The sequence below is a fragment of the Chanos chanos genome, chromosome 9, assembly GCF_902362185.1.
Source record: "Chanos chanos chromosome 9, fChaCha1.1, whole genome shotgun sequence".
Classification (NCBI taxonomy): domain Eukaryota; kingdom Metazoa; phylum Chordata; class Actinopteri; order Gonorynchiformes; family Chanidae; genus Chanos; species Chanos chanos.
Window position 1 is genome coordinate 9,045,957 of NC_044503.1, and position 27,904 is coordinate 9,073,860.

At 41.2% G+C, this 27,904-nt stretch overlaps 1 protein-coding gene across 1 annotated transcript; it reads right to left on the reverse strand.

The window, feature by feature from the left end:
- Window positions 1-1,973: 1,973 nt before the first annotated feature.
- slc44a5b (solute carrier family 44 member 5b) lies at window positions 1,974-27,771 on the reverse strand. The gene is made up of 22 exons (XM_030783718.1): window positions 27,692-27,771; window positions 14,896-14,944; window positions 11,436-11,509; window positions 9,805-9,889; window positions 9,480-9,564; window positions 9,211-9,339; window positions 8,545-8,605; window positions 8,302-8,425; window positions 5,886-5,969; window positions 5,575-5,687; window positions 5,253-5,384; window positions 4,968-5,067; window positions 4,693-4,785; window positions 4,493-4,580; window positions 3,982-4,244; window positions 3,669-3,763; window positions 3,478-3,581; window positions 3,284-3,357; window positions 2,961-3,031; window positions 2,774-2,862; window positions 2,571-2,655; window positions 1,974-2,112 (listed from the first exon to the last, which is right to left on the reverse strand). The coding sequence occupies exons 1-22, from the start codon at window positions 27,726-27,728 to the stop codon at window positions 1,997-1,999; spliced, it is 2,151 nt and encodes a 716-aa protein (XP_030639578.1). The 5' UTR covers window positions 27,729-27,771; the 3' UTR covers window positions 1,974-1,996.
- Between the last annotated feature and the right edge of the window lie 133 nt (window positions 27,772-27,904).

Sequence of the window (27,904 nt, forward strand, 5' to 3'; positions counted from 1 at the left end):
TACGTACCAAGACACAAAACAAGACTATGTTGGTTTCTAGCGCCACCTAAAGGTTTTTGGAATTTCTGCACATAAGTAAGAACTACTGTATACCACTTCTCAAAGTATACTTAAAGTATTGTTGGTTACAAAGCATACAATCTTTATTTTATAATTGAACAATGTCAAACGAAATACTCTGGATTCAAATCAAGCACCTTAGTTTGGGTGGCACCGCCATCGCTGTCCAAATGTGCCTTCATCAACCATCAGTAAGTAGTTCTTCATAAATGTCAGCTATGTATGTGTATCATTACTGCACATTACGGTACACATTTGAGTTCCACCCTGTTTTATTGGGGAATTCTACCCTACATTTATAAATATATTCCCTTTTAGCACCGACTGAAGATACAGCTGCCTCTCCTCAACGTCCTGATGTGCGGGGTGGAGCTCTCCTCTCCAGTCTCACACTTAAAACTCCAAAGTTTTCACCCGCGGTCCTCTCACTTTCCTCTCTCTTTTCTACCTCTCCTCCTCTCCTCTGTCCTCCTGTGGTTCTTCTTGTTGAGAATGGCTCTGAGGTTACTGCTCATGTAAAAGGGACGCGCGGCCGAGCCGTCGTTTCTCTCCAGATCCAGCACTGAGGATAGGAACACACACACGCACGCGTGCGGTTAGGATCCGTCTCACGTCACACCTCACTCCCTCAGAGAAGGAACTGACTGTGAACGCATTCAACACCCTCTGTAATTAGCACTATCAATTATGAAACAACAACACCCTGAGGAGAGATGAAATGACGGAGGTTAAAAAAGACGGGACGAGTATGAAAAGTTCTCTGTACCCGAGAGTTCAAATGACATGAGCAGAATCACATATGTTTTCTTTTTTTTTTTTTAAGAAAGCTGTGTCAAATAAATGTTTGAGGTATTTAAGTGTTTCAACCATTCAATTTTATTTTGAGAAAAAAAGGAGTCACATTTTTTTTTATTTAGTCCTTCAATACAAAACATTCTCATAGAAAAAAAAAACCAAAACATTAAATACCCCCAAAACATGTGATTCACAAAGTATTAAAGATGCAGCACTAAGTCTGTACCACACTATACAAAATTACCCAAAAAATGGCTTTTATATCCTTTTAGAAATTTTACTTCAAAAAATTCAGAGTTAAGTAAAACACCAGGAGAGTAATATGTCCTCATCTTAAAACTAGGCACATTTACTAAATACTGCCATCAGGGTACCTGAAAGTTCATAGACTCTATCTAAATATCCTCAAAAGCATATAATTGTGGCCACACAGTCTCCTTCCATCCACAACAGACAGAATCTCTGTGAATGTATTAATATGATGCATTGTACTGTGACTGGATAATTGTGAGAGATTAACTATGTCAGTAAAAGCATATGTGTTTGTTAGAGAACGCTGTGCGTGGAGAAAAGTGCGCTTTTGATTACACCATCTGTAGCCAAAACTAAAAAGAGGAGAGAGATTAGAGTGGCTCGTCTCCCCCCCGAAGTGGTTGTTACAAAGATACTTGCCAAACATAAATCAGCCAATGGATGATCATAGCAACTGCATGTTAAAAGAGGGTCCCTCTTCAGCATGCCTATGGGCGTCCATTTATTTGCTGTCTAAAAAAAGCGCTTGACCTTTTCACACTATGCGTGCCTTATACCACCAAACCACTGAGACAGTCCCTTGGTACGATACAGATTTGCAGCAGTGAGACCATGGATAAGGCGACAATGAAAAGAAAGACAGCATAGATAAAGAAAGCGTAACAGAAGGCAAAAGTCAGTATCAGCAAATGAGAAGAGAGGTTAACAGAGCCCCCCCCCCCCTCAATAAATGCCAATCAGTTTTAAACTGTCCCTTCACCCTTGGCCCAGTCATTCCATCATTTAGTGTCACCAACACAGGAGCACTGGTACCAGCTGCAGTGCTATGGCAAAAGTGAAGTTCTTTTTTTTTTTTTTTTCCGTCTTTTTTTTTCCACAGGAATTTTTCTCATGAGCCTGTGTATTTCTTGCTGGCATGATCAGTCTTCCTCAGTACCCTGTGTAAACCAGGAGGCATGAAGTAAGGCCTGGAGGGAGAACCATCGTTTCTCTCCAGGTCTTCACCTGGGTCGGGCCCACCACGGGAGAGAGAGCAGAGGGACGGTGGGATAAGTAGAACACAGAAAGAGAGCGAGAGAGAGAGAGAGAGAGAGAGAGAGGAAGACGGAGAGGAAGGGTATATGTCAGTATTATTGGAAAATTAAGGTGGATCAGGAAGGACATACATTTGCTTTTTAAAGCTGGTTAAATCAGCCTTATTAAGAATCAGAAAAGAGCAATAGACAACGACAAAGAGATAAGTTTGTAGATCATGCTAAGGTCATGCAAAGATGATAGGGTGATTTTAGATAGAGGTAAATCTTTAAATAATGAGAAAGTTCATTCCATTTTTTTTTTTTTTTTGCCGACGACATTGATTTGTGATATGTAATCTAAATAGTTTTCTTTTCACTTCTTCTGGATGAACACTTAAGGACACTCTTTTAGATGACTGAGTTGATGCTAGTAAAAGGTATACTCACAGAAGCAGAGGAATAATGTGTCCACACACATGGCATAGACGTTAAAGAATCCATTTGCAACCAGATAGGATCCAAATATCACTGTCTGTAGATGGACAACAAAAGGCCCTGCAGTCAGTTGTACATCTATAAGGGTGGCATAAAGGATGATCTCTTGAACAAAGACTTTGTCAGTAAAAACACAAAGAAAGACTCTTTCTCACCAGCAGGGGGACCCAATAGTAATTTAATGATGGCACTTCCTCTTGAATGACTGGTATCTTGCGGGTGAAGAAAAAGAACGCTAGCACGCCTAAAATGTGAATTTATAAAGAGAACGATCAGACAGATAAAATATCTTCCGTGCTTAGTAACAGGACCGCGTGTTAGAGCTTAGAGTGGTGAACTCACCCACGCTCCCTGAAATGAGCAGTTTTCCCAGGAACAGGAGAAAGTCAGTTACCTTATCCAGCACAGCCACCCTGGAGAAGGGAGGAGACACCAGAGCAAATAAACCCTGGAGCTAAAGCTCAGCTTAAACAGGACTGGATTCTCAAAATCATCTTCAGCTGACACACGGTTCAGTTAATACATTTATTCATAACTAAATATTTCCTGTTATTAATGCTGTTGGAAATGCCTGATTCTACCCTCTCGCTGGTCCCTGCTGAGACTACTGATACTTGTGAAGTGTATCCAGAGGCTTGTTCAGATTATACTGCATTCAGCCTTACCTTACCACGTTCCTCATCAACAGGAAGAAAGCATCCCTTGCAGAGGTACAGAAATTTTTCCCGTATATTGCAATCTAGGGGATAAAAACGATTTGAGCATATGCTTACATCTCTGCTCAAGCTAGGGAAGATTTCCACAACAAGGGTAAACAACAACCATATCTATGTGTGTAAATAATGAGACCGTTACTCACCATGATATATGCATTCCTGTTCATGAACTTAATGAAATGCTCTAGGCACCAGAAGCAGCATTTGAGACAGCATAGCAGGAAGCGTGCAAATGAATTGTGAGCACCTGGGACAAAATGCAGGCAACATTAGTCATTATGAAAGGCTTTGAGTCCTGCACAGATAAAGAGTTCAAATATGTTTGGGCTCCGACCTTTGAGTTTGTGATCCAAATATTCCAGAATGATCCGGAAGAATTGGACGATGGACAGTATCAAGGCCCCGAAAGCTAATGAGCCGGTGTGATATCTAACAAACAAACAAGAGTCTGGATGAGTGAACACGTGTTTCCGCAAGTACAAAATCACAGATGGTTCAAATCAAACCGACCAGCGACAGTTTTATTACAGAGAGGCCAACAACACGGTAAGCCAGAATTCGTCACTGTGTGGAGTGGCACACGTTGAAAACCAGACACACACTTCCACGCTTGGTGCTAAATGTCAGCGTAAGGGACGTGACTCCACCTTATAGCCCGGCCAAAAGAAGCAGCCAGGGGACAGGCAGGGATGTCGGCTGGCTTTTTAAGGGCCCAGTAGTAGGAGGCGAAGGCTCCAGCTAGGGTGCACTGTCCTAGGGCGATGGTGAAGTTCACCAGCCAGAGGAAGACAAGCAGATTGCACAGCTGCAGGACAAAGATGTAGCGGTGGTAGAGACTCTCTCCACCGTAAAAGGCGAAGGTGCACTGAGATCCTGGACACACCTTAGTGACATTGGTTTTATTAAAGGTCTGAAAGACAGCAGAGAGACATACAGTCGACAATTTCGCAATGAAGCGAGGATTCGTAGTGAATAAATGCTACTGAGAATCACTCCCAGAAGAAATAAATACTGTATATTGTTTAACAGAATGGGGCAGTTAATCAACAAAAATAATGTAAACAGGAAATAAACAAGAAGCAGTGCTACGTCAGATGTAATAGTCATGAAGAGGAGACCTGGGCGATGAAGAGTGAGGAAGAATATGGTGGGACTTACCTCTGGATCACAGGTTATATTGGCATACTTGCAGTTCGGCTGTGTTGACATCACTTTGTACACAGCGTCGCCGGAGGAGGCTAAGAAGCTGATGCGCTCATTAAGGGTGTAACAGTGGGAGAGAGATTGTTGTGAAATGACTGTGTGCAGTTCTGAGCAGGATCCTCCCCATGTTAAAATCTGCCCACGGTAAAGGATACACAGCAGTCACTGCCCAGTATGCTATGCAGACCGCCAGCAACAAGAAGGTGATTATGGGGTAGAAGAGAGTTGACATAATGTATCCGATTGCCCTGAGGGAGTCAGAGCGATAGAGAGAGAGAGAGAGCGAGAGAGAAAGAGAGAGAGAGAGAGAGAGAGAGAGAGAGAGATTTAGGTGATATAAGTTAGCACAGCGATTGAACAGTCAGGAGGTAATGTAAGGTAATGCAGTGACTGAACTGAAAAAGTGGACGAGTGTCTGTTTGCCTCTTACTTGCTTCCCTCTTTCAGAAGAGCAATAGCAATTCGGACTCTGCTCCTTAGGAATAATAACACCATTACAATGACTGCCTCAATGACGGCCAGGGATATCACTGCAAACAGAGACCGCGGTGGAAGGCTTGTTTATTTTACACATTCTCAGACTGAATAATGAATTGATCTCATCTACAGTGTAGCACATTTGTTGTAAAAATACATCGAAATGGTCATGTTCTGTTCATTTTTAAAGGGGCTTTGTGTTACAACGTATTTCAGCGAGGATCCACAGAATGCTTACTGAAGATTAGCCAGGTCTGGCTGAGCTGAAGATAAACACGAAAGTCCGTCTGGAAACCGATGTCTGAGATCGTGACATCAGCGTCAGGCATTCCTTTCAGCGTACTGAACTCCCAGTAACAATGCCAGATGCCTACAAGAACGAGGAGACGAGAACGAAAGCACAAAAAAAGGGTACGGAGGGAGAAAGAAAATGGAACAGAACAGAAAAAAGTCAATGGCCCCCAAAAGGGTGCCGCCGGGTCTCGACGATGATATTTAAATTTGGGGTGTTTCAGAGGTAAAACAAAAGCTGCGAGGCACCGACATCTCTTAATACCAACCATAGCCCACTCCAGCGATGACCCCAAAGATGACGAGCCAGAGCAAGACTCCCGCCGTGTACCGCAGCAGCAAGATAAACACCAAACTGACCACCATGGTTATGACCAATCCACTGAGGAAATACCAACACGACCAGACTGACCAACATGATAGTTTTGATAGTAAGAAAGAAACGTGAATCGCGAAATCGCACAGTTCTCGAAGCTGGATACATAGTCTGACACACGATGGAGCTGTAGTATCATTACACTATGAGGAAAGTGTTTCTAAGCTTCGGTCTGAAGTTCTGGTCGTTGATAAAAGAACTTACATTAAAATCCAATACCAGGAGCTGGCATAATCCTCAAAGATCTTAATGCCCACTTCCTTGGCATCCAGCAGACCAGTGATACCACTGTGTGAGAATGAGAGACAGTTAGAAATACAATAACTTTATATCTATGTTAGTGAAATTCTCACTTCAGCTCAAAGCACTATTAACTGCACACTGACGTTTATGAGGAGGCTACTGGGCCATCTAGACCAGCAGATCAGATGTACCCACCTCCACATAAGCACAGCAGAGGCTGAAGTTAGTTGCTAACCACAGAGATAAAACACAATGTTATCATCTATGGTTTGGTTACTACACTCCTACAGCAACTTTATATGAGTGTTATGAGCTCAAACTCTAGTAGATCAGTTTGGAGATTAGCAAGTACCTTAGGCTTGTCTTATTGTCTTCTGTACATGAACGGGAGACCATGGGTCTTTTGTTTCATGCACAGGTAAGGAAAGAAAGCTAAGGTAAGAGGAAGAATGTTCCAAAACATTGAGCTCTGAAATCTATGACAAGGTCATTGTTTTTGGATAGACTCATCTTGTTCTTTTCTGCATTGAAATTATAAGCGATCCTCAAACCTGACTTTGCTTCAGATTGCAATAGCACAATTTTATGGCTCATAGCTTATAATGAAGACTTGTGATTTACAATGACCTGTAATAGATAGCAGAGCTTGAGGATTGTGAATTTTGTGACTCACAGCGTGGACAGCACCTATAAGACTCTATAGCAGAGCTTCTGGAGAGGAACGGACGCTATCTGCACTGGGCTCGTAGAGGTACTGGCTTTAACTGTTCCTAGTAATAGGGCAGATACCTTCTCCCATCCTAACTATGTAAAAATCAGTGAAAGAATTCTCCATTTACATGTTAGCTGTGTGTTTCTTTAAGAGAACGTACTAAAGGTAATAGCACAAATAATTGTACAGAAAATATTTACAATTTTACACATCTGTTTAAAAAACTGGTGTAAGCTGAGAATGTTTGTTTTATAAGTAATGATAATCCAGTACCGAACTTAACAGGCTTTCAACTGGAGAGTGTTTACAGGAAAGAGGCCAAAAAAAGCCCTTCTTATAAAGATTAGGAGCACAACACTTCACATAGTTTATACTGGTGCTTTACCCTTTCATAGTTTCTCTGGGAAAGACTAAGTGTGACTTTCACTCAGTACTATACAGGGAGAGGGAGGTTAGTTTGCAGAAAGCTCAGGATAAAGTTGTGAAATGAACTGAGACCTTTCCTCTCCTTGTTGCATGGCTGTTACTTTGCTACAAAAGAAAGGCATTGGGTTTGTTAAGGTGCATCATGTTGTAGAGAAAATAACAATATTATTGTTCAGTTATTGTTACCAAGTACACATATAACTACAGAGATGGAACTGAATTTGTAAAACCAGATAAGTAACACACTGAAACCTCTTAGCTATCTAGCTGACATGCTTTCCCATTAACTTCCTCTGTGAAGACAGAAAATCTTTAATGAGGTGCAAGGCATTAAAAAAAATTGTCTAAGACAAGGTTTTTCCATCAGTGCTTTGCACAAACCAGGCATTAAGTCTTGCTATGGAGTAAGCTGGAAACTCATGCAAGCATGCATAGCTTGATCTGATTATTAAAAGCTTCCAAAACAACAGACTCTCTTTGGCCTTTGCGGGGGCCCATTTCCTACCCCGATAAAGTCGTCCATTCTCCCCTGAATGGAAAGATAATCAACTTAAAATAATGCCTTCATCAAAATACTACGTAACTAAACCATCTGATTTGCATCATTTAGAAATGTAGTATAAAACCGCAATGTTTCACACATGAATATTAAATGAGATACATATTATTAAAAAAACCCCAAAGATCAAGCGTGCAAACATACACGCGGATCTCGGTGCTAAAACAGTTTTCAGCATAATATCGTGTCAAATCGATAAAACCTTGAGTAGACGTTTGTAAATATCAACAAAGAAGCACTTAATTGAAGCAGCAGGCGGCATTATCTCAAGAGAATCAAAGAGCAATTAGAATCCGGTGACATCAGAGGCAGTGTGCACTCATATTTCCGTCACGCTCTAATGGTCATGGCTTCTCTTTTTCTCTTTTTCTTTTTTTTTTTCACTCTGTCTCTGCCCTCCCTTGGGTTCACATTCATTCTATTGGCTGAGTAATAGAAGTACCTCTCCAAAGCTCCTGGTGCACTGTGACTACTTACTGAGTCAAAGGTGAAATTTCTGGTAAACCAAGAGAGAAGATTGCCCTAAGGTATCCATTCGAGTTGTAACAGAATAAAATTGGATACTGTCAAAAGGTGACTTCCCTTTAATGAGGTCTTACGCTATAACACCGATATCGAAAAAAAAAGGGAAAAAAATTGAGAAAAAAGAATCAGACAGACACTGAGAAATTGTTATTTACTTGGCAGCGTCTCGAAGATCAGTCACGCTTCTTGTTTTCCCCTGTCCGTCTTTGAAGTTTGTTTTGTTGGCAACAGTTAACGTCCCGTTTCTTGTGATGAAATCGGGAAAGCACCTCTGTAGAACTAAAGAAAGCGTGACAATGTCAGTTTGAAGCTTTGATTCATCAAAAAAACATCACTACTAATTGACACATGGAGAAAAGTAGCATGTATTTGAAGTAGGTATCAACAAACCAACTTACAGGGTCTACTGGGCACAATCATAGAAGGACAGTCCTCATCACGCAGGACTTGAGCCACTGACTGTAAGAAGACAGGGTAGAGCTCTAAAAAGTATTCCGTGGGGAGTCCACGCACAAACTTGTCAAACATTTCACTGAGTGAAGAAGTAACCGCAGCTTGGAGGTGGCGTGAGAAAACCTGGCACAAACGTTTTGCCATGCCTACTTGTTGGTACTCTAAAACTGGCATCTCTCTGCTGCGTAGGAAGGCGAAATCAAGTGATTCACCGACAGTGAATCTGGGAGTCTGCCGTGGTTTTTACGCATTAGGTTTGCACGCATTTCCACCCTGTTCTGCTTACGTGTCTTCTGAGGTGCTATCGTATTACGTATACACAGATGGTCGGAGTCTCGTACTATCTGCCTGTGCTCTAGATTTTTAGTCATGAAGAGAGCAGATGTGCCCTCACTTCCTACTCCTCTTACAAAGCCTATTACAACACACTTTTTTTCACGCATCTCTCAGTCAGCCCCACGTGTGTTGTGCTGTGACGTTTAAAATGTGCTAAAATGATTGACTTTTGCTACTAAAAATAAATCTTAAATCTTAAAAAACCTAGAAGTCGCTTATTTCTGTCGGTTTCTGTCAACAGAGACATGACGCGAACGTGGAGGTCTTTTCTGTACCTTTCGCGGATTGTCGAACCCCGGCTTGCAGAACTGCTTGTAGTATTCCCAGTAGCTTTTGTTATACCTGTAGTTATACTGCACATCTAGGTATGTGGCAAATCTGTCTGGGCACTTTGATACACAGAGCTAGGAAACAATAACGTCAGCAGTAAATTAGTGTGACGTGAACAAAATGTTGAAACATTATTTAGAATATCTCATGAAGAGAGACTGCATGCAATAGTAAATGCACTACAAACAAACAAGTGATTTAAGGAGGGTTTTACCTGAGTTGTAGGGCACTGAAGGTTGATTAGAACTGAAGGATTGGCACAATGTAATATGTTGAAGTAAAATAATATGGCTTTATTTCTGCAAAGGAAAATAAGGATCATGTACTGAACATCACAACTGGCAACAACCACAAAGACAGTCGTATCATTACAATATATCACACTGTAATAAACCGTAATATTCATAATGAAGACAGTATCACATTGGACCTGTTGGTGAATATTGAGATATTCACAATACAAACAATCAGAATTTCAGGGAATTCAGAAGTGTAGTGAATTTACACAGAGGGCAGAGTGGTCGCTGTGTTATACTCACGCATTTGGAGTACCCTGCTGACCACAGAACTGCCCATAACTGTCTGTTGGATACACCACCTTCCTTGGGTCCCCATGGATCCAGGCTGGAAAGACATTTTCACATATTATTCCTGCTGTCTGCTCTATAAAAGTATTATATCTATCCATTTGTACATCATTGGATTTGTCCCAACATTTCGCATTGTCAGTCACAAGACATTTTAGTACTTTTTGACCTTTGAGCAACATAAGCACCAGAATCACACACAAGTTAAAACTCAAAAATAAGATGGACAAGGGTAAAAAGACAGAAACCTCTTTATGTGATTACAGCAGCTGTTAAAGGGGTTGGGACACAGCCATTTTCTAATTGGAAAGTGACGCGACTGTCGAAGTTGAGCCACTTTGGAAAATGACATTACATGTGATTTCATTTGTCTTGTTCATGGGTGAGGGTGTGTGTGTGTGTGTGTAAAAAAAAAAGTGTTTTAGATTTGGCTGCCAAGGTCCTATGATACTGTTTCAGTCTACAGACAGGCACATGACCATACTAAGTGCTTCAAAGGAACACAGGGCCCAATCACATTACTTTAGAATGGGACCAAACAAGGAGGATTAAACTAAGATGAAGGGAATGCAAAGATGAATGAATTCCACAGGGGGAAAAGGGGAGAGAGAGAGAGAGAGAGAGAGAGGCGAGAGAAAGAGTGGCTTTCAAACAGACTGAAGTTTTTGAATTCTAGACACCCACTCCTAAATGAGGATATGAGACTCCAAATGCCTCCTACTCACTTTTCTACAATCCCAGTTTATATTACCGAATACATCAGACCAGATCAAACACTCATTATGCAACAATCTGTCCGTCTCTCGGATGGCTCCATCTGGAAATCAAAGCAATTGTGTGATCCACGCAAGACGCCATCCAAACCATCATTAACACAAGCTACACAGACTTCACAAATTCAGTGTGTACCTACAGTACAGTATCGGTTCCTTGCCAAATCTGACTGGCGTCAAATTCTGAGGTAATATTTCATCAGATAATCCAGATTTATTTCTTGGCATAAGGTATCCTGCTTTTTTTGTTTCCTTAGAGCAAGCACATCACCTCACTGTTGAGCTAGTTCAGAACATAATATTTAGTTACTATACATACTAGACGATCATGCATCATTGATGAGTTTATATTACACTGTGGAAGTTGTTAACCAGAAACATGCAGAGCAATGACGGACAACTGTCCTAAACCACGTGTAGGGCTCCTTGAAAATCCCAACACATCTGTTGCCTCTCTGTGTGCTCGAACAGATAAAACGGTAATCCATAATCCAGCTGAGAAAGCCAAGAAATATGGCTGAAATCTGAAGTTGAGATACCAAAACACGGTCTAATGACACCTCCACTGAAGGAAAGAAAACAGACGCTGATGTTGCAGTTAAAGTATTTTAAAGAATGTACGATGTTAAAGGGGGAAAAAAAAGCGGATGCCCTAGTAAAAGTATGTTAAAGAATGCTAAGTGTTTAAGGAATTAAAAGTGGTCAGTAGTGTCTACTGACTAAAGCTGATTCAACCACCCACTTTGATTTGTCGAATTTCAATATTCGGGCAGACAGTCTGACGAAACAGGCGGCAATGAGTGGACTCACCCACTGTTCCCAAAGCGATATAGCCAAGGATGACTATGACGAATACCACACAGCAAAGCACGTCAGTGCAGCTCCTGCAAACACAAAAACAGCGAGGGAGTGAGAAAGAGGCGGACAGAGTTTGTGTGATGGTGATCATCCACTAATTGTAGACATTGCCTGTAAAAACTACAGAGTGGATTGTGGATTGAGCCATTGTGGATTGAGAGTGATGGTACACAAAGGTCAAAAGTTTTATCAATAAATCCATTGATCCTCTCTCTCATTCCTCAGTTTATGGATCCATGTCATTTCTGTGTCATTTTAATTGAGTTTACTGAGAACAATTCCATATTACAGTTACTACAATACACAAACATTTAACAGCACCCCAGTAAAAGCCATTCTGGTAATTTTAATACATGCTCACATTCTTGCATATCTGTCTATTTGCACTTTTTATTCACAAAAAGCATAAATAATGCATTACAGAACACAATTACAATCCCACTGTGTGACTCACATGGATATGGAAAGACACTACCAACTAAATGGATCAACTGTCTTTCTGGATTTGCAGGTTACATGGCATTTTCCATTAATATGTAAGTAGAGGCTACGCAGAGACTATTTGGAGGTTGAAAAGGACAACTACAGCACACTGCACTCCAGAGTTCATGGCACTGCATTTGGAAATGTCTATTTGTGTAAACGTGAAACATTACCATCCTCAGACAAAAGGCCCAGAGGAGATGATGCAGGCTAAACACCCCCGAGATACCTCTGAGAACTCTCCACACAGCCTGCCTCGGAATAGAAAATGCCTGCTCTTTCTCTCTCTCTCTCTCTCTCTCTCTCCCCTCCCACCTCCCCTTCTCTCTTTCTCTCTCTCTCTCTCACTCTCTCTCTCTCTCTGTCTCTGTCTTTCTGACTACAACTTGCTTGGTCTCAGACAGACTTTCTCTAGGCATTTCAGATCGGTGGCGTTACAAAGAATACTACTTCTCAAGGGAACTGTCAATCAATGTCCTCGGAGGCTTCCCTTTACTCAGTTCTGAACCAAAAAAAAAAAAACCTACCACCTCGTGAGCTTGGACCCTAGAAGCTACTATATGAATCTCTTTTATCTTCTGGGATAAAACGATGTTTTGAGAGGCCAGGATCTGTACGTTGTTACCAATCCCTTGGATAAGTTGTCTGCTCTGGTTTGTATGCAGGGTGGCTGCACTGGGTACTCTGCACACACATGCGGGACAGTTTGGATCTATCCCGCACCATCTCATGATTAAACAGCAGATGGTCCTCCAGGGAATTTGACCAATGACGCGTAAATGGAATATCAATTTCAGAACAGTGGATATTAAAACAGATAAAGGGCTTAAACCTGGGTGCGGTGCCAGTAAATACATTTTCACAAACACAAACACACACACACACACACATGCAGACACACAAAGCATATGCCATTAAAAGCAAATTTGGCATTAAAAACTGGTTTAATAGCGCAGTGTTGCAATGGTAGTGAGTTAGAACTGCATTTCTTTTAAAACTGAATTGCAAATGCCACTGTATCAGTTTTTAGAACCATAACATTTGGCATTTTAAGGAAAATATGAGTCCTGCAGGCTAGTCAGTTGACGTGATTGGTGTATTATTGAAGCAGATGTTCAATGGTGTGCAATAACATTACAATTTAAACTTCATTACTGCCTGTCATTTTATCTTGAAGCTTCGAGCAAAATAACTTCAAGCCGATTATCCATAAATCCCATTGTAGCCCGTGACTGATAGCTAATCATGTAAAATAATCAATATGTTTGGCTTTGTACACCGCCATCGAACATGACCCAAATGCACCTCAGAAATGAGCAAAGACCATAACAAGGGAAATGTGCCTGTAAATTACAGAGTCTAAAATTAGCTTTGTGTACAAAAGATAAAAAAAAAAAAGATCAGTCACACAGCATTTTCCATGAAACACAATCCCAAAGCTGAAACCAATGTGAAAGAGCAATCCATGCTTACATTCCACGAGCAGTTCCTACTGTTTGCTGGAATTAACTTTTCATTAGCATAAATACTTTAACACAGGAACGCCACGGCGAAGGTCTTGGAGCAGACTTCGACATTACCACACTTTGTATCAAAGTAACCCCACCTAACCCAAAATAAATCAGCCTAAACAAATGACAAAGAATGCAACGTTACCACACCCTGTTCCAGTTTACATTCAAGGACCTGATTCGGTACTAAATACATGTGCAAATGGTATCTAAAGCTAATGAGCAGGTGAAGACTCTTATACTGCAATTCCATGTTACATGGTACTTCATGGGTTAATTGTGTAACCAGAATATGATCCTATATACTCATTTAACTTCACATCATGTTGATTGAAGAGAAAGCAATGCCAGTCTAAACATGTCGGCATTAGGGGCCTATAATGTGAAACAGTCATGTTGGGCTTATACTGGGTACAACAGCTCTAATGCACTAGGGAGACAGACGGAGACTTTTGAGAGAAGCTACAATAAGGGACAGATCCTTTGAGTTTTTTTTTCTTTTCTTTTCTCCCCCCCCCCGCAGCTCCAGCTAGCTTCACTGTGCTGACAGTCTTGTCTCTGACATCTGAAGCAACATGCCACAAAGCTATATTAGTGAGGCAGGCTCCACGGCGGAGAATGTGCTGTCACGGAGCAGAATTTATCGCGCCGGTGCCATTCTAACGGGTCACCGGGAACCATGGCTGTCACCACCGATCTAATGAGATTTAACAGGACGAGAGCTCTGGAGAAACAAAGACGGCCGATTCATATAAATATACTGGACGAGTATCTTTGTGCCAGTCAATGTGGGGAAAAAAAAAACGATAACAGCATTAAAAAAAAAAAAAGTCTTTCTCTTCCTCTCCGGCTTTCACTGTTACGGTTACAGGTATGAAGTTTGAGATGGGTATGTTATAAATGGTTCTTTGTAATTTCTAAATTGTGTTTTTAAATTGGGATAAAAACAACCCTTCCTTGACTGAATTACACTGAAAAACTACTGAATCAGAGGCACTGAATCACTGTGATATGCAAGCACCAATGAGATGCTTTCTCTTTCCCCTGGTATTTGGTTTACTTCTTCATTGGCCTCAGTAGTCAGTAAATGATTGGCACTGAAGAGCTAAGTCCAAACAGCTGTGTGGCTAACTGCCATTGATTTCTCTGGTCCAATAGAGAAAGAATACAGTACTTTGTCTCAGTTTGTGTATTACTGCTGAATTATCTATTGATTTATCAATGCTGGAAGAGACAGGCAATAAGTCTAAGAGAAAAACACATTTACACATGAAGAAAATACTTCTACTAACATAAAGAAGCAAAATCACGAAAGTTAGGACTTTTCGATAGTTTGCTCAGTTGTATGGCATTGTTTGTGTCATTACGGAGAACAGTCAAGTCAGGTCACAGGGGAAATAAAAGTTGTACGACTTTACCTATTGTGAATGGGTCCCCTGAAGGTTGGGTCAAACTTATGTGGCTCACCTGTAAGAAAGAAAATAAATAAATAAATAAACATCCTGTTACCATAAATAAATGCTTCTGTTGATAAACGAATACATTTATAAGTAAACTCAATAAAACCAAAACAACTCGTGCTTCTTTTGGCAAACACATTCCTTTTCATTTTTAGGTCAGCGCCCCTCAAAGCGGCTAGACTGTTACTCTTTTCTGTAAATCAATAAAGGGTATATATATGCGTAGTTTACACAGCAACATTTAGCAAGTAAGCAGTACCCTTGCAGTGAATGTGTAAACATTCAGGACTGGGTGGCTGGGGTGGGGTGTGTGTGTGTGTGTGTGTGTGTGTGTGTGTGTGTGTGTGTGTGTGTGTGGGTGTTAAGATCACGATGTGCTGGTACAGTGTGGCCACAGGCTTACGGCATGGCCTGAATAACAAGCTTGTGCGAATCAATGACAGAACACATCTACAGCTTTGTTTGACAATACTGCTCAACATGTCAGTTCACTGTTAAGGTCAGCATCGCTCCCGACCGAGCAAACAAAAGCAAGGTCATCCCAAACATTCCGCCGCTCTTACATGCTGCAGTGTCAAAGCTGAAGTACATTATGCTGCTACAACAGAGCAACTAACGAATATTCACTAACGACTAAACCGACACTGCTTGCATCGAAATAAGAAAGTCATAAAAACATATCTAGGTCAGTATTAAGGAGTCTTGTGTTTTAACGCTTAATGTAACAAATACCTATCAAATCCAGACATGTAGTCTCTGAGTCCCCTTAGCTAGACTCAAATTTTGGTATAGTTTGCACGTTTGTGTTTGAATGATGTACTACTGTCCTCTAACTGGAGTCATATTTTGGTATAGCTTGCATGTTTGTGTTTGAATGATGTACTATCCTCTAGCTGGAGTCATATTTTGGTATGGTTTGCATGTTTGTGTTTGAATGATGTACTATCCTCTAGCTGGAGTCATATTTTGGTATGGTTTGCTTGTCTGTGTCTGAATGAGAGTTTGCCTGTCACTCACACTCAGCGGCAGAATCTGAATCTGAGCTAAAGTCCGTGAGCATTTCCCCTTCGTCATGACACAACGCGCTGTTTATGGGAGCAGCTGAGAGAGAGAACAGAGCCAGTGGGAGTTTGCAGTGTTGCCATCTGACTTCTCTCTCTCTCTCCCCCTCTCTCTCCATTTCTCTCTCTCCCTCTCTCTCTCTCTCCCTCTCTCTCTCAGCACACAGTGAAGAGCACTCACTGTGGACTCTGACAAGCCGAGAGATGCTGTTCCATCTGTAATAGCAACACACTCGGAGTAATTACGCACTGCTGTGCCCACAATCAATGGACTTCGCCAAAGCATTATTTTATTGTTTAAAATAACTGTTATGCATTTTAATCACGCGCTCGCTCTTTTCATACATTGCGAGACACTTGTGGAAAGGTTTCTACATTGCTGTGATTAAACCGATAAAAAGAGGCTAATTATGATGGCTCCCGTATTTGACCGAGCAGGAAGAACATTCAATTGTGAAGGGAGAAGAGATGATAAAGATAGCTCAAGAGTGAGACAACAGTGCCCTTGTTGTGATCCATCAGTATTCAGACACTCACTAGAATGCTATCTTCCTTGTCCTTCATCTCTTCACGCTGCTCTGCCAGTCTCATTCAGAATGATGAAGAGCAATGATTACATACTAATATGAAATAAAGTAAACCAGGGGTGGCAACCAGCTTGAAGTAGAAATATTCCAATTTAAAATGACAATAAAGTAAAATTGTCCCATGGGATCAGTAGGTGATTTGTTATTTTTTAACGGGGTGAGGTGGGGGGGGGGCATGGCCGACAGGGGGATTGCCCAGTGGTCACTAACGCTACTCTATAGAGTATATACGGGAATGGCAGGTTAACAGGATGGCTGCATATTGGTCATTTTGCTAACAAAGGGGGTGGGATCCCCTCTTATCCCCTTACAAATCGCCTACTGCATGAGATAAAGTTCAGTTAGTATGGATCAATTTGCAAGTCATTTCTTCTTTATAGTCCGAGGACGGTAAAAACTGCGGGGTGGAATGTGTCTGAGAGACAACAAAGCACTGGTGAGTTTTCCAGCTCACCTCAACAGTCATCTTCAACCTGTCAGCGCAGAGAAGAGACGCCGCTACCTTCTCAAGGCCGCAGCCAGTGCCTTTCAGTTAAGTCAGGCAATTCTAGCAGGGTTTTTTTGTTTGTTTGTTTGCTTTCTTTTTTAATAAAACCTATTCTGCAATAAGGTGTCCAATGCCAAGCATAACTGACCAGCTCTCTTGGGAAATTAAGTAAACTGGTATGAGGTTTTGCGTCTGATCTTAGATCTGATCTAAACAACTCTACGTTTTTTGATCTGTAGTGCTAAGGTGCTGGTCCAATATGACAAAACAGATGTGTTAGATCACCAGCAGTGCTAAGCGACGTGGCAGTAGTTAAGCATTGCTCCTCCAGTGATGATGCCACATTTAAGAGTGTCATTTAAGTTCCTCTGGATGTCAGAAAATGTAATGATACAACTCAGAGCTACTTGGGTGGCACCACATTAGCTAAAATCTCAGCTAATTAGCACCGCAGCTGTTGAGTGAACAACCATTTTAGGGATAATGCTTCAGAATGCACACAGTGGTTGGTTGGGTGGGTTGGGGGGGGGGGGGGGGTGTTCAGTAATTGACTTGCCCTTCAACTGAGGGTATCCAGTCTGCATAGAGCCAATTTCTTATTGAGAGAAATTCAGAGGGGACAAATGTGGCAGTAGAAGCGGTAATGGAAGCCGAATCGGTTAAAGAAAAGAACTGACAAAGAAAACAGATTGCAAAGCAGTGGGAGACAGAAAAATTGTTTGAGGGAGGCGGTAGACAGAGAGGGAGATCATTTCCTCTGCCACCTGCCAATCGTTATAAAACTGGCCTCACAGTTGGTCCACTACATCACAGTGGGGAGTGGCCTTTGTAGTCAACAGAATGCCCCTTGGGAGAAAAGTAAGAGCACGAATCAGAAAGCATAATGACAAAATCAACTCAGTGAGGCTGCCCGGGTAGTAGGATATTGTTCATGCTATGTGCCAAAGACCACGTTTCAAATATGTCATTGGCCCTGGAGATAACGAGGGATTCCAACAAACACACGACATTCTCACCAATAACAGTCAGTTCTGCTCTAAATTCCATTGTGACCATGTAATTAGAGAGCAGTGATGAGTTTTAACTTATTCTCAGCCTCAAAGGTCAACAGGTTACTGAAAAACTCAAATCTGAAACATACCACTGTGCCCTGCAAAGGGTCATAAGCTGACAACCTGACGTCTTGAAAAAGAAAGGAGAAGCCTTGTCCAGGCCAGAGAAGGCCAAGTCTGACTCAGACAAGCAGGTGATGTGAGAGGAAGCATGAGACTAACACAGGGGCACAGAGCGACAAGCCTGATAGGGGACGGCCGCAGTTTCTGACTGCTGTTGAAGTGACTCAGAGCGGCTGTATCTGTAGAAACAGAGAGGACATTTGGAAAATGCCTCCTAGGCATCTGGGGGGCAGGATGGGTGGGGGGGGGGGGGGGGGGGGGGGTGCATGTCCGCGTAATGGCACCAGCGCTGGGCTCATGTACCCCACGCTGAGTTTTATCGACACTCTTTCGACAGCACTTCACTGAGAGAATCTGGCCAAAATAAATGAGGTCATTTGCAAAGCAAGGTACAGTGACGTCTTCAGTGCATGCTGAAATGACAAGACTCCACCATGACTCCACATACTGAAATGACATCAGCATGACTCCATTGCCTTGACCCAGACAATGACCCCACGTATAACTCCAGTTAGTTTCAGAACTGACATCACTACACTGACAGATGTCACACACATGGCCCAATTAACCACGCTGAGAATATTTCCCACGTAAGAATGAAGGCTTCAGATTCAGAACATTTGTTCCTAGATATTGCCAACTAAGAAAAGCCAAAAAAGGAGCGAGCACAGTGTACAGAGCACTCTAATGAAGGTGCTCAATTGCGGCCTCTCTCTGAGGACACCGTCTGTACTGAATCACATATGAGCTAGCAGACAGCAGCTTTGTGGTAATCCTCACTCCTCAATCTCATTTAAAAGCTGCTCATCATAGCAACAGAGGTTTAGTGGTTTGTCTGCATGGTTTAATTGCATTAGCAGAATAATGGTCCAAAACAGGTTGGCAATTTACCTGTACACTGTATATACAGTGCCTCTATTAAAAGGACAGTCTTATACTGTTTATTAATAGTCATTGATTTGAAAACATTAGAATAGAATCATACAATTATAACCAATATACTGTAAGTCCCACAAGGCAGTGTTTAGTGCTCAGTGTTTAGTGTTCAGTGTTTAGTGCTTAAACTGAGCTAAGCATCGCAATTTTACCATACAGAGACATATGCAAGCAGTTTCTGAAACTGTTAACTATATAAATGAAGTGAAAGAACTTTTAGCAGCAGACCACCTGGGTTTTCCTCTCGACAATGGGTCTGGTCTGCGCCATGAAATAAATGAAGGGGAGGGATGTTCTTCAATATCACATATCATCTGCAGCTCCCTGGGAGACCCATGAATATGAATGCTTCATTTCTCTCCAGGAGCAGATACCAACATAGGTGCCGATGAAAAACAGCTCTCTGCGCTGAACCAAAGAGACTGGATCAAAGCATGATGAATCCTTGTAATCTGCAAGACTTGTATGAGAGCTAAAAACTGGGCTGAAATGATTAGATCTCAGCAAAATGTCACCTTATTCCTTTTGAGTCACAGAGTAGATTTAGAAGAGAGAAACACTGAAAGAAGCAGTACTGGATACCATAGGGGAACTGATGCAGCCAGTTTTATAAGAAAATAACAGCAAGAAACCTGTATAGTTGGTCATCATGGAAACCTGGATCTCAGTTGTAGTCCTGTGAGCTCTAAACACAGCGTTTGGACAAAAAAAAAAAATCATAGCTGTAATTGGTATTGTCACTGTAATAGTCTACAAAGACACCAATTACTCTAGGTTTTAAACATAGATTCAAACCCACACTACTCTAACAATAGGTCCACCCTAAAAGGCCTATGAGACCATAACGGATCCTAACGCTAACACTAACAGAATTCATAACTGAACAGGATTTAACCCTAGTCATTTTGAATGACACCAAAATGTCATGTTTTCACCTTCTTTTATTGATTTGTTTTACTGTAAGCGCATTCCAGTACACTCATTTCTGAAAATGGGTAGATTTTCTTTTCTTTTCTGTATCCTGGGAGAAATGTCCTGAGGTGAGGCTCAGAGATTTTTGACGTAAAAAAAGCAAGACAAGCTGAACTCTGGCACAACCTCCTGTTGCTCTGATATAATACTGCCCTTGCCCTGTAACTCAGATTAGACTGTAAAGGTCAGATGCAGGTATTACAATCTATTCTTTAGTACTGCATGTATACAGAAATAGTGTACTGTTTCTCAGCTCTCTGACGCAATGGTGCACTCACCGGCATTCTCGCCACGTCAGGCTGAAACCCTGGGAGAGAGGCTTGTGCGGCTGGGGCAGGAAGTTTCATAGAGAAATCACTGTTTCTCATGTTTTATTAAAATCTTCTTCTTCTTCTCAGGCGATGCTGAACCAAAAGCTTGCAACAGAGACATTCTCTATAGATCTCGACTTATTTTCTCCCCCTTAACGTCTAAAAAACAGATTTACTCAGTGCTTCCTCAGCACTGTCCGCTATCTGAGAAACACACCTTGGGCCATGACCACTATCCACTATATATATATATATATATATAAAGCTTGAACAGATTTTAAAAAGAATCTACACTGTTTCAGAATACATAACACAATTTAGTAATGTTCTGGCCCTTATCAGAAGCTGTAATGATATTTGTCATGTATCATTTTAAATAATGAATGACAACACTCTTGTTGTTCCCTTCTTCACATTTCATAATAAGTCTCTTGCTCTCCTCTACCTAAGAGGAGTTTGTTCTTCTGTACTACACAATCATAAACACAGGAACTACTGTCCCTAAGGCCTTGCCTTACAACAGAAGCCTCTTTCATAGGGGCTGAAGAGTACAGGTGGAGAGTGTGGGAGTCAGGTCTAAAGGCTCAGTTTTGCATGTTTCTTCTTTTTTTTTTTTTCCCCTCACTCTTTCCACCTACTTCATCCCAAGAAAACATCCCTCAACTGCTGATAATCCCGAGATAGAGCACTGCGGTTTAATCGAGCCAGTGACCTTAACAGGTCACAACGACTAAATCCCAAGTTTGTCCCCGCAAATAGGATCAAATGTAACTGTGCCAAACTCCATACATTCACTGCCCTTAACTCTGACTAATAAAATGACAGTTATGCTGACTAATTATATACTACATGACATGACTATATAAGTAAATATATTAATCACCTTTGCAGATCAGTGCCTTTAAGGGGTAGATGAGAACAATATGTATTCTACTACATTTGTTTATAAAGATTCATTAGGCAAGACTTAAAAAATTCAACCATTTCACGAGAGCAGGAAATTGCTGAGAACAAACACCATTTCATCAGGGCAGAGCTAAAAATGGTTCTTTTTAATTAGAAAGGATTTGGCATTACCACCAGATATTCACCCAAGATAACTCACTAACTGCTACCTCATGCCAATCCAGGCATAAACGACAAAATGAAAGACAACCTTTCTTCTGTAGCGAGACTCATACATATTTAACAGTATACTTTTCAGTGTATCTAAGAAAGCAACCTTTTTAACAAACACATGTCCTAAAATAAGCATTTGCTAACTGTCTGTTTATTCTGCAAGGTGTCTTTAAGAGTCTTGTGTCCATTGCAAAGGTTGCTCCTTATTGGCACAAACCACTCATTAACAACACATTTCATTACATCACTTCTGTGGATTTCAATCATAAACGCAAAAAGCAAATTAACATACTGTTAGAGGCAAGACACACACACACACACACACACACACACACACACAAACACACAACAACTGAGAGTCAAACTAGACGTTTACACAGTGCAAGCACTTACAATTTCCTGCAAAGTTTCTTTTAGTCTCACAGACTTCATCTCTGTTTTTATTTTATTTTCAGTAACACCAGCATTTTCAGAAATACTTATAGAAGGATATTATTTTTCATTGAAAAAAAAAAACTGTTTTGACTTTGGTGAGTGTGGATTACACAGATACTAAAGGTACCAATAAATTCCAGAAATGTACTTTTAGGGTTAATATAACACGGTCCAATTTGCTGTGTAGGAAGCCTCAGCGGTTAGACATATGTTTGGCTTTACAGACTGGACACTGAAGACGCAAAAAGCAGACAAAAAGAAAGAATATATCGGGGTCACTTGACAGGCTAACTCAGCAACTACATTGTTCTGTTTTGCAGTCGGGGTTAAAGCATTATGTTTAGGAATCAGATGCAATTGTCACATGAAGTGCACAGCAGACTAGTGAAAAAGAACCAGACAATAACAGCTTAAATATTTAAGGCAACTCACTATGAAGCCATTTTGACTTGCAAGCTGAATGTCTACGATTACATATTGAGGAAATTGAAACAGACTTTGCTGTAGACTGCCTTAAATTTTTAAGGTGGAACAGTCTGAATTTATTTATTTATTTTTACTACTGCCCTTTTTGGTTTCATTTGGCATATACATGTTGGCATGTAATCTCTTTTGTTTTGTGCTGACCCTGAAATAAAGACTCTCTGACATACTTACAACCCCCTAATTCAACTGAAACCTCCTTGAAACAGTGTATATTTTTGTAGCCAGTGGTGTTTTTCATGGTCACTCACAGAATGGAAACGCCACTCCCTTATTAGCACAGGGGTGTGGCGCTTCTTCAACTCTACAGTAGTTCTGACATTGTATTTTGGCACTCTGGTATTTTTTTACTAGACTCTGAGCTCTCCTAAAAAATCTAGTATGCAGCTGGAATGATTCTGTGGGTCTAATAAGTCTAGTTCTCTTTCCTGTTAGAAATATTGTTGCTAGAACGGCGCTTAAAGCTCCATTTCTCAGTGCAGTGAAGTTGTCACATTGACAGTCTCCTGTGTATGAGATGGGCAGCTTGGTTTTTTTTTTTTTCCTTTTTTTTCTTTTCCCTCAAGGGCATTTCAGCTGAGTCTCCTCCCTAGTGACAGCCAGCACCAGGCAGAGAGACAAGCATGGCAAGTGTGAGTATGAATACTGCTTTGAGATATTGGTTTACAGTAGTCTCACACAAACCAGCAAAGCGCTTTATGTGCCTCTGAAATGTTTCTTTGATTCCTAACCAATGACAGACTTAACAGGCTTTGTCATGGAGTTGCATGGCGGCATGATACGGAATAAATTCATTTCCTAAATCCTGATAACTTTTAGTGTTGACTGTCATGGATAAAGAGGGAGTTCAGGGTAACGGGGAGGGGATAAGATAACAATGTGTTTCCTCTTTTTTTTAACAGTCAACAATTTTTTTGGACAATCGTAGGCTTTGAAACATTTGCGTGAAAGCCAAGGCTGATCTCCATAGAGCTTCTAAAAAGCCTTTTAAAACAAGACAAAGAAGCCCAAACGTGTAACACAGACAGGAATTATAAGACATGGGAATGAAGCATTTATGATGGATTTGTAAATTGTGAGATTAACATCACATTAGTGTCAGATCCACACAGTTACTGCCCATTTAATCAGTTCTATAATTCACACCATCTTAAATATACTTCTCTCAGTCAGCTCAAGGGGGAAAGAGTATAATTTGCTTTGATCGTTTGGGGATGGACAGCTCCACGAAGAATCCCGTTAATGAGATCCAGCTTCATATCCTGAGGCACAATATAGTCTTATAGCTTCTCCCACTCTCCACACTTCTCCATTCAAGAACAGCATTCACAAAGACTCCAATCGCATTTCAACAGATCTAACTGCTGCTTGGAAAATACTACCACACACGAAAACAGTGCTTAATTTTGCTTAAAACATGGCATTTAGCGATGTGAGGCCGAGCTAGTATAACGATGCCTCACAACATTCGCCTGGAGATGTGACAACTGTTGGAGACTTGAAATAAATGCAGAGATGTGAAGTGGTTGTCTCAATATGTCTGAATTCTAAATTCACTTTTCTGGTTGTCTGACAATGGATATCATTCAGTAAACCACCATCACGATCACTTTGCGACCCAATCAAAGACAAGCAGTGTACTGTCTCTCCGCAGTGTAAATGTGATGATGTTTAAAACAGGGAGACGTTCGCAGTTGTCAAAACAGTGCCCAATTTGTCCAGAGTTGGGAACAGAGCACGCTTTGAAATGAAATATTTTGTCTCTCTGCGTAACAGTTCTGGTGGAAAGCTTTGACTCGTTCTTCATGCACCAGGATGGACTCACTGCTGAACGTCTCTCTCTCCATGTGGAGTTTGAAACAACATCCGCCGTAGAAGTCTCCACGCTTCCTCCATAACGAACGTGAATACCAGTAAGAAGACTGAGACCTGTATAATGTTGAAGTTTCAGTGTTTTAGGTCCCATTTTTTGAATTTGAGTTTGACAGCAAATTTAAATGCCATGACTGGGTGCTTTGAGTAAGTGAAATAAATAAATAAACATCAGCCCATGACTCCTGGGATAGCGGTGCTTTATAGACACTGTGAAATACTGAATCCCACCCAGAGCCCTGTTTTGGCGTGCTCAGTGTTTTGCATTGTGCACAGTACTTTAGAAATGCCACACTCAGGGAAGCTGATCATGCGAGAAATTCCTTAATTAACAAAGTGCTGAGCCTAACACTTTTAAAAAAAACGAACCAAGGTCCGTTTAAATTGTCACTCCTAAGTCCCCTCACAAGGTGATTACAAAATAATTAGCTAAATTTGATGAGCGCTGCAACATAGCGAAGTTTGTTCGGTAAGTTGCCGCTGGGTTGTGATGCGGTAAGAATGTAGACAATAATAAGAGTAAACCCATGTGGAGGAAGAAAACCTGTGGTTGAGTGAATGTACAGATTCCCAGAGAACAAGATCAACACTCTGTGTTCTCAATATGAGAAAGACAGAGAGGGTAAGTCTTGACAAACACTAATAAGCTATGTGCCACACATTCTTACTACACTAACTGCGTTGGCTGTAAAGCAAAAGTAGCCATCTCTGTCCGAGACCCACATAACGGATATGGAAATGAAAACTGCAAAAACATTTTCAAACTCGGCCCTGACGTACAATGATCAAGATTCCATCTGTGGACGGCCTACGTTGCGACTGTGTGTGTTTTTTAATGGGGGTTTATGCAGTAAATGAATGAGAAAATTATGCTAAATACTCCAAAATGAGAAGGCAGTAAATTGTTTTCTCTAAACGCCACCGTTTACAGACTCTGCGAGCTCTCTTTTTCATTCAACAGTGTGATGAGGCCAGTGAGTGTGGGTCTCTTTAACATATACCTCCGCTCTGCGTGTTCTCTTGACAGCTCTGACCTGCTGGAGCTGAAGCCATTTGGAAGGAGCAGCTGACCTGAACACAGGGAATCACACATCTCCCTCCCATGTTCCATGGACTCACCCTGTCCCACAGATTTAAAGCTACAGAATACCATCTCTCGATGTTCTCAGAAAACAAAGGCAAAAATACTTCAAAACATGTTTGTCCAATTTATTTACAGATAACCAAATGACCGCCAAAATAAAAGAAACGCTTCAAGTAAACAAGTGATGCAAAGTATAGTGAAAACAGCTGTTTCCTTATAGAAGAAGTTCCTGGGCCAATTTAAGCAATCAGCTTCCCTCTGGGCAGGAGTAGTCATTCATTATTTTAGCAACTATGGCTAGAAGAAAGATCTCAGTAACTGGAAAAGGGGTCATTTTTGGGAAGTGTTTGGGAGGAGTATCCGTGATAAAGACTGTGTAACCTCCTGGTGTTTCAAACAAACAGTGACTAAGACGACGTTAGAAAGAAGGTCTAGAGGAGAAATGTCAGCTAAGGTCAATTACGGTCAAAAGCGTGTACTCCTCAACCGTGATATCCACGCGCTGCAATGGACAAAACAGATGAGTAACTCTGAATCCGCTGATTACAACTCAGTTCATCAGGTCATTTCATCAAAAATAATCTATTACAAAGTTCACAGAGAGAGAGAGAGGTATGACGACTACAAAATGAACAAGTTTGAAAATAAAGAGGAAAAAACTTTACAAGCACTGGGGCCCATCAAATGGTACCCCAAGGCCCAAGTCCTTCGACAAGCAGTCTTGAGGCTTTGTTATGGTCTGAAGTGTATTTTTTTAAATTATTACAGTCTGAACTGCACTTTTCTCTTAACCCCCTTAGAGGTCAAGATAAATACCAATAAATACAAAGCGGTTCTGAATGATCACCTTCATCTTAAAGTGAAATATTTCTACCCTGATGGGAACAGTTTCTGCAAGGCTGACACACCCATCCACATAGAATGAAAATAGAAACGGTTATCTCAACTTACAGGAGTTTCAGTTGAGAAAGAGTTACTCCATATTTGAACCTGCGCTCTGCTCCATTTCAAAGACCATGCTTTAGATTCACAATAGATCCAAACTCTTTGAGTGATTCCACCCTCACCCCCCACCACCCCCCAAAAGAGAAGCTCTCTGCTGAAAAGCTCCAGCTGACAAAGAGCCTGACTGGCAGGAGACAGGCCTGGTGGGAACTGAATGATACATGGGGTCAGTGCAGAGATCAAGACCCTGCCTCAACAAGACTAACACTCAGCTGCTTCCCTTCCATCTGCCCCACACCAGTGTCAACACTCACTGGCATTAATGAAGGTCTAGCTGAGAGTATCCTGAAATAGACTTTTAAACAGGGTGCATGGGGTGATATTATAAGCTCTAACTATTCTTGATTATTAACAGACTGGGTGCGTGGGCGGACGTTTCCTTTTCGATGGCTGATGGCATTTATAATTAGATGGCTGGCTTCTGTGAGAATTAAACATTTATCTATGCTTAACGTTACACGCTAAGATGCTATTCACGTGTACTGCAATACTACACGAAGAGCTTGATATCGCTCTAAATACTCCGGAACAAAGGATCGTAGGTTACAGCTGGCAACTGTAAGAAATCCGTGCTGTTGTTTAGTGTTAGCCTTTCCTTTTGCATCACTCAGCCAATAGTGTTTTTGACAGAAATCTGACATTAAAATCCAGCACACAATGATCAATATTTTCAGCGAAGACAAAAACAGTTCCCGAGTAACGGAATTCACTTTGAACTCTATGCATCTTGACTATATGTAAGAGGAGTAAATACCACACAAAAACACAAAGCCCCGTTAAAAACACAAAAACCTTTGTGCGCAGGGAAAGCATCGGGGCACAATCGTTCTTCTAGTTTCTATGTTTTACGAATGCACTTGTTGTTCTTTAAATTTGTCAATAACAATAATATACAGATTATAAAATAAACATTACGATATATGTACAGACCTAGACGCTGTGAATTAATGAACTTTTAAACGATTTACAAGAAAGTCAAATACCCAAAGAGTCAAAAACGGACACAATGTAACTGTTCTTTAACTCCAACTGTGTTTACAGACTATGGGTATTATTGTCTGTGGTTAATATGCAAACTAAAAGGGCACTCTGTAAGTAACTGATGCCAGAGTATTCGGACAAAACCGCTAGCTACACTCTCTTTGTCAGTCGTCTTGCTGAGGAAAAAACTTGCATCAACGACATCATGTAAAAGATGTAGCCTAATAAAGGCTTTCGTTAGCTCACCGTAGTACGAGGATGGGATCTCCGTTTTCCTTGCCATTGCACCTCGGTCAGGACGTTTCTCGCGTGTCTTTGTTTATATGATTGCATAGGAGGCTTTAGACATGAATAGCGCCTCGCTGGCTCCCTGCTCGAATATAATGCGAGCCCTTGATTTGAGCTGTCTGGGCCACGCAGTTGAACGTCACCAGTGTTTACAGCACGGGGGCGCGTCAT